We start from the raw sequence: 7372 nt of genomic DNA, 5'->3' as shown, positions 1-7372 counted from the left end.
AAAAACAATGAAGCCACATTAAGAGAGGACTGCAGTCATCGTAAATAGACCCTCACCAACACCGACTGTCACACATTTAACAGGATATTAGCTTTAGAATCAGAAATCAGAATCAGAAACAGTTTTATTGCCAGGAATGTTTTCACAAACAAACGAGGAATTTTTTTTGGTGGAAGGTGCAACATTTGGACATGACAAACAAACAACAATCAACACGACAGAAAGACAACAAATAATGTGAAGTGTTTGGGTGTGTGCTTTATGGCATCATACACTGTTAATCAATCACAATCACCTCATGAGTATTAGATACATGGACCCTCAAAATAACAGTGAACACATTCAAGTTTGTGCAGATGTTCAACAAAGGAGGCAAGACTTAACAAAATGTTTGCTTTATTTTTTTGTTTTTTTTATCCAGGACAACTCATTCAAGGATAAATAAGGATAAATAAGCAATAAATTTTTTTTATTAGAATTTCTTTTGTTTTTACATTTTGTCAGATGGATGGTGAATTTGAACATAATTGGTCAAAGCAAAACAAAAAAATAATCAATGAATATATAATAACAATACATTAATAATTAATTCAATACAATGAAGTGTGGCATCAATTATAGAATAACAATGGCCCAGAAAACATAGTTTTTTTAAATTGTTTTCACTGCTTCTTCTGTGTTACTGCAATAATCACCAGCACTAACTCAACTCAATCAACAACAGTAGAGGAAGAAATGGAGCGCGCTCACAAAGTTATGCACCCCGGCCTCCCAAAGAGGAAACACTTTTTTTATTTAAATAATATTTTATCAAAGCTTCTGTAATAGTTTTTTTCATCTTCATAAAACATTTCTAAAACTTTTGTCTTCGTTAAACTCTCTTTTTTGCATTTTGATTAATTTTCCTTTTCAGAGATTTAAAAAGTTTTGTCTCCATTTTACCACAATGTGTCCGTTTTTGCAAGTGTGGTTGCCTATATGTTTTTGACAATATGTGTATCTGTACCCGTGTGTGTGTATGTTAATGTATCCTGTGCTGAGACTTTGTTTAAGTTGTGTGTATGCTCATGTGAATACAAAGCCTGCACGTATGAAGATGGGTGTGTATTGTATGTCTTTACACTGCGTTACCTGTATTAAGGTCATTGCAGCGAAGACATTCCTACTGAGGTTACTCGACGCTGGCTCAGGGAATGAGGTGGGTGGACTTTAGCTTGCTCTCTCTCTCTGTGTGTGTGTGTGTGTGTGTGTGTGTGTGTGTGTGTGTGTGTGTGTGTGTGCGTGTGTGTGTGCGCGTCTGCGTGCGTGAGCCTATTAATAAGCGTGTTGAACTAGTATGTGCATGAGGAGACTAAGTGAAGTGGGCATCTCTCAATGGTGTCAATGTACATGTGTGTGTGTGTGTGTGTTCATACTGCGTGGAATTGTAGGTGAGCAAACAATTCCTCATTTGTTTGTACACCTCATGTAAAGCTTATGAGTCTGTATAGCCACTGTATGATGTGAGAGAGGACATGTGTGTGTGTGTGTGTGTGTGTGTGTGTGTGTGTGTGTGTGTGTGTGTGTAATAGAAGGCACGGAGGGTGGTGTGGGAGGCTCAGTCTCTCAGGTCCATGCTGGAGCCGAACAGGGCCACCAGCTGCTCCTCATAGTGGGTGATGTTCCTCTTCATGATCTCCTTACAGGATCCCAGGAGGCGCTCAAACGCCTGAATGTCTATTACTGCACAGATGGAGAGAACGACAGAAGCGAGCCGTCATCTCAGTGGCCCAAAAACGACAGTCCTTACAGAGCATCCGTCAGACAGCACACAAATAAATACATCCAAACTCCTTGACCTTTGAGGTCAAATGGTCAAACATTAACTAAAGCAGATGGTTTAAATCTGTGCATTGACATTTGTCAGATACAGGTAGAGACATTGCTGGTCCCGTCTTAAATGTCCTCACAGAGCCCTTGAAGTCCCGCTCATCTTCTACAGCCGTAACCGAACAAGGAGGGCGATAAGAGGACAACACACGGTAAACATTGTATATGAGCAACTGTTGGCTGGCAGGCTGTTGTAGTGTTGGTACAGTAAACAGAAGGTACGCTGAACAAGACGGACAGGAACGGGAGAGGACTGAAAAGAAGTGCGTGGGGAGAAAATAGGGGAGCAAAAAAAATAAAAAAAGATTGACGCATAATGTGAAAAACAACGATCTGTGAATAAAAAATAGCATTAATAATTAGCATTAAGCACATTGATTGTTTTTATTATATTTTAATTCTATGTACATGTTCATTTTTATGTACCCTTTCACCGAGTCAAATTCATCGTATGTTCAACGTACCTGGCAATAATAATAAATATTCTGATTTCACAACGGACGGAATAGAGCCGACAGAGAAACGCAGCTTAACATCCGTTATAAAAAAAACCTGTGTTCATTTTCAAAAGTGAAGAGCTGCTCATCCACTGGTGAGCCTGAAGTAGAGCATCCACTTTAAAAGGGCTTGACAATTACTGAACAGCCTTTACTCAACAAAAGAATACAAGGACGGGATGACGAGCCAAACAACAATCGTGAATTCATCAACAACTAAAATGCCAGCAGGACATGAATATCACAGGGATTGGTGGAAGGTTGAGTGGTTTAAATAAATGCTTATGAACTGAAAATGTCATTTGATTATAATCCCATAAAGTGCTCTTTAGATGAAGGCGTTGAGTTACCTTGTATTGATGGAAATCTCACATTGAAATTAAGCTACGTTAAAACCCACATCTGACTCCACTATCGTTTGTTCTTGTAAGCAGCATTAGCAAGGATGCTGACAAATGTGTGAAACGAGTGTGTCGGAGTGTATTTTGTCTTACCCACACACTTGACACCACCCACTGCGTAGGCTGAGGCGGCCCGGGGCTTGTTAGTGACCAAGGCCAGCTCCCCAAAGTACTGACCCCTGCTACAGCGTGTTATCTCAACCTCCGCATTGTCTGCATGGTCCGCCTTTGTCTGCAGGGAAGAGAGGAGAGGATTAAAAGGTTAGGAACCACTGAGCACCGATTTTTTCTTCTTCTTCTCCCCCCACCTCCCAACCAACGAGACGCACTCAGCTGCTGAGCAGGCCATTTTCGTTCCCGCTGTTGCTAGGCAAAACCAGGAAACACTTTTGTACTTGGGTGGTCTCCATTGGAGAGTGAATGGTGTCAGAAGGCTCTGCACAAATACATTTGTTGAACATTTATCAGCGTAAGAGTGGCTCAATCTTTTTTCATTTTTTTTTCAAACACTGCCGACGCGAAGGTGCTGGAAATATGTAGTCGAACCGGTAGAGGGACATGCATTCGAGTACAAGGTCTCTGATGGATATACGGTGAAATAAATTCCCCTTAGCGGCAAAAGAGTTAATCAAATTGCATTGGGAGTGGTGAAAGAGATGAAGGCGAGGAGCATCTTACTTTACTCTTCATCATGATCTTCACCTCCCCAGATTCTACTATATAGAAGCATTCAGCCTTGTCTCCCTGAGGAGAACGAAAGAAGGGTATGAATGCATGTTACGTGTTGAAATCCTTAATATTTCATTGCTGTATAAAGCCACATCAGTTTCTGTTCAGTGTCATACCTGTGTGATGATGCGCTCACCATCAGGAAACTGCTTTGATCCTAAAACATCCACAATCTTCATCCTCTCGTTTGCCTGCAGCAAAACATATGAGGGAAGACGGAATGAGGGGAGAAAAATAATATGATGAATGTAAGAAGCAAAGACGAGTGTTTCATTGACGATGCAGGCAGAGAACAGCATGTAAACCGCTCTTCATCAGACCTCCCTCCCTCAATGCCTTCCTTGTCTCCTACTGTGCTCTTCTCAACCTTTCACTCTACTGTGGGGCTCTCTATAGTTTGGGCTCGATGGTTTAAATGAAGGGTCTGTGTCTGTTCATCGAGCAGTGTTAGAGAAGCGGCATGTATGCCTAAGAAATAACCTTATACAGCCATCACCCGAACTCAACATATCGGATGTTGCCGAGCATAGAACAGAGTTTCTTCCATCATAAACTGGCTGGTATTTCGCTGTTAGCTAGATGTCTTGGCTTCACATGTGATGATTGAATAAACAAATATTGTGTAGTGCCTGTGAAGGAAATGGAGGGGGGGCGGGAGACGACGACGACGCAAAAACAACTTGAGCCAATAAGAGGAGTTCTTTCCAGCGAGCCCACAAACAAACTCACCTCCAGTGATTTGAGTAAGGGCACGGACTCAATGAAAGCCTCGTACACCCTCCTCTTCTTTGCGTTGTTCTTCAGAATGAGTCTACGAAACGTTGCACGGTCCTAGGGAGAACAAACACGAGTAAACAAACACTTCCTTGAATGCCAGATCGATTCTCTCTGACTGTGTAACGACTGCCGGTCCTGCTGTGCTCGGCCACAAGGAGGCGCTGCAGCAGCACGGACCATTGGAGCAGAGCCAGGCTCCATTCACAGATAACAGGACTTCATTCTTCAGGTGTCTGAGTATCATGGCTCAATGAGCTGTGGTTGGTAACTCTACCCAACTTGCTCACAATGCAACCCTAAAGAGACAAGTTCAGGGTGAAACTATTCAAAATAGAGATTTCAAGACACTAAAAGGTGACACTTGCTAAAAGAGGACAATAAAGAAAGGTTGGTACTGATGGAAATGCAACTGAATTCATCTCGTTTGCAAATTGGATCATTTATGATTTTAAAAACTCCAGGTGTTTAGGCAGTTTACTTCAACTGAAATGTGTGTTTTACATTGGGGCATTCTGACTTATTAACAGTCATCAATTAAAGTGGCACATCGGATCTCAATCTACAAATTGTGTCCATGTGCATGTTGGTCTAAGTTCTCACCAGTCCCCATAGCGCCCCCTCCTCGGTGGCGATGATGGTGGCGGCGCGTGGCGTGTTGTACATGAGTGCCAGCTCCCCGAAGCTGCCCTTATTGTTATACTGACCCACCATTGATCCCATTACCATTATGTCATACACCCCCCTGAGACAGAGAGAGAAGAGAGGCAGAGAGAGTTAAGGACAACCAAAGAGACAAACCAAAAACAACCCAGCAAATGGGGAATACAATAAAAGAGACACAAATCCAAAAGGGAACACGAAAAAAAATTAACGACAATGATTTTGATTTATGCAATTGAGCCAAAAGAGGTGACCAGTGTGTTGTTTGTTGACCTACTGACTGGTTTAAAAAGACATCTAATTACAGCTTATCTGGGCGCCGTGTTAGTTTGGCAGACAGGTTGAGCTAATCATCGTTGACTGTTTTTGTCAGAGCACTTGTGTGTACGTTTATATTAGTGGATTCATACGTTTGCAAATAGTGTGAACAGTTATGGCTGAGAGCAGTGACCACTGCCTATATCTGTATTTACAGCATCAAAACGGGTCATCATGGTTGTGTAGGTTTCTGATCGATGGTAATACTCCAGCAGAGTGGCGCTCTCCCTCTCTCCGTGTACGAGGATGACACACCTGGGGAAGGTAATTTGCTGCGTTGTTGCTCAGCAGGATTAACCAGTCCTTTTGTAAAATAGCCTGTCCTCCCAGTTGCTGGTGTATTAGTATTTACTTAGTTTGACTGGATTACCATGACAATGGGGACAATGACCACTTGTGATGTTGCCTGCCTGAGCACGGTTAAGACACCGTTTGAAATCCTGTGATGTTAGCTCTTTATTGAAAAGAGACAAAGTAGGTTTACAGCTGTGAATATTAATACATTATGCACAATTAATTTGAGAGTGATTTCCAATTTCAGAACACAAGACAGCTAGTTGACTGGAGGGCACACATTTATTTTCAACCTCCCTTTCAACCTCATACAATCGTTAGGAGGTATCATTTGACGGCCCAGTCTGATTAAGTTTATTGCTATGCTTACAATGCGAGAAATGCTGCAGGTGTGTTTAAATTCCATAATACAAAAAGGAAACATTTAAAACAATGCATTTGTCTATGCTCACACCACACCCTGTTAGTGACATGAGCTACCACCTACACGTTTAACAGGCCAGGGAGAATCCCTGGATAGTATACGCGCTGCTCTTAAAGGTCATCGGACAGCTCGTGTACAGGGAGTCAGCTATTAGAACGTGTGTGTGTGCAGATTGAAGGATAGCACTCAACAAGTGGAACTAAACCACTGTGCTAAACTGATATGCACCATGCCAGGAAAGAAAGGAGGCCAGGGTGGGATAAACAATGACCAGCCAGCAGCTAACAGATTAAAAACGTCAGGCTTGAGGTCTTTTTGTAGGACAAAAAAAAAGCTAATTGGGCAAGCAAAGTAATGTACGTGACTGTAGCTGGTGAACAAAGAAATGTTAATTCCCCTCAGTGAAATCTCATAAAAAGTTTCCTCCATTATCTAAAAAGAATAAATTCAAATATACAATGTTTAAATTGTTTTCTTTTACAAACAAAGACAGTATGATGAGATGACCCATTTTAATTTTCTTGAAACTAAATATTGTATTCCAGCCTGGGCTACAAAACCGGTCGTGTAAAAGGCCTGTGTACATAGCAACAGTTTACATTAGCAACAGTGCAGGGAAAGTCCACACCGCCTTCAGAGGCACTGTATACGTGGGCACGCCATCATGATCATAAACGACCAGCAGGATGTTGTAGATCATTAAGTGGTCCACACTATCATTTATTGCATTCAAATACAAATTAAAACATTTTAGAAATGTACACCTTTTAACTGTCAGATTAAAAAGTATGGTATTTATTTAGGATGGCAATTGATGGATCCGTTTCAGGTTTCTGTTCTTATTTACTTCTCTGTAAATGAATTATACAGGACGTTACATAATATGAGCAATTATATTGTGTCTGGAGGACAAAATAGATAGTCAAACACACACAACTTGCACAGGCATCCTCCTCTCCTTTGTCGGCCTTTTTTGCAGTAACTGTCGAGCAGGGTTCTTACACATTTTGACCAATGCATTTCCATGACTTTTCCATGACTTTTTTATGACTGTAAACCAAATTTCCATGACCAAACTAAAATCTCGGTATAAACATGAAAAATGAAGAACATTTTACGTATTGAGAGCGTACGCCGGCTTATATTTTGAGCATCTTTCTTTAAAAAAAATATTAATTATTTCAAACTCGGTGTAATTGAACATGTGATTATTACAAATTTTCATGACTTTTCCAAAACTTTTATGGTTCAAGTTTTTCCCATGACTTTTCCAGGCCTGGAAATTACCATTTTAAAATACCATGACTTTTCCAGGTTTTCCATGACCGTAAGAACCCTGGTCGAGCCTCGCTGTCATCCAAGCTTGTGAAGACAAACTGGCAGCGCTTGAACCAACCCAACAC

General features: G+C 41.2%; 1 protein-coding gene across 4 annotated transcripts in view; it reads right to left on the bottom strand.

Moving 5' to 3' along the window:
• Positions 1-238: 238 nt before the first annotated feature.
• prkar2aa (protein kinase, cAMP-dependent, regulatory, type II, alpha A) overlaps positions 239-7372 on the bottom strand; it is a 46209-nt gene continuing 39075 nt past the window's right edge. For all 4 annotated transcript variants that reach the window (XM_056422272.1, XM_056422273.1, XM_056422271.1 and 1 more), the window contains exons 6-11: positions 4874-5015; positions 4226-4327; positions 3613-3687; positions 3446-3511; positions 2861-2999; positions 239-1722 (exon numbers count right to left, since the gene is read on the bottom strand). In XM_056422272.1, coding sequence (XP_056278247.1) covers positions 1598-1722; positions 2861-2999; positions 3446-3511; positions 3613-3687; positions 4226-4327; positions 4874-5015 — 649 coding nt within the window. In that variant the 3' untranslated portion in view covers positions 239-1597. The remainder of the gene's footprint in view (positions 1723-2860; positions 3000-3445; positions 3512-3612; positions 3688-4225; positions 4328-4873; positions 5016-7372) is intronic.

Source organism: Pseudoliparis swirei, chromosome 9, assembly GCF_029220125.1.
Source record: "Pseudoliparis swirei isolate HS2019 ecotype Mariana Trench chromosome 9, NWPU_hadal_v1, whole genome shotgun sequence".
Taxonomy (NCBI): Eukaryota; Metazoa; Chordata; class Actinopteri; order Perciformes; family Liparidae; genus Pseudoliparis; species Pseudoliparis swirei.
The sequence above is the reverse complement of the archived record's forward strand: the minus strand, read 5'-3'. Positions and strand labels throughout refer to the sequence as shown.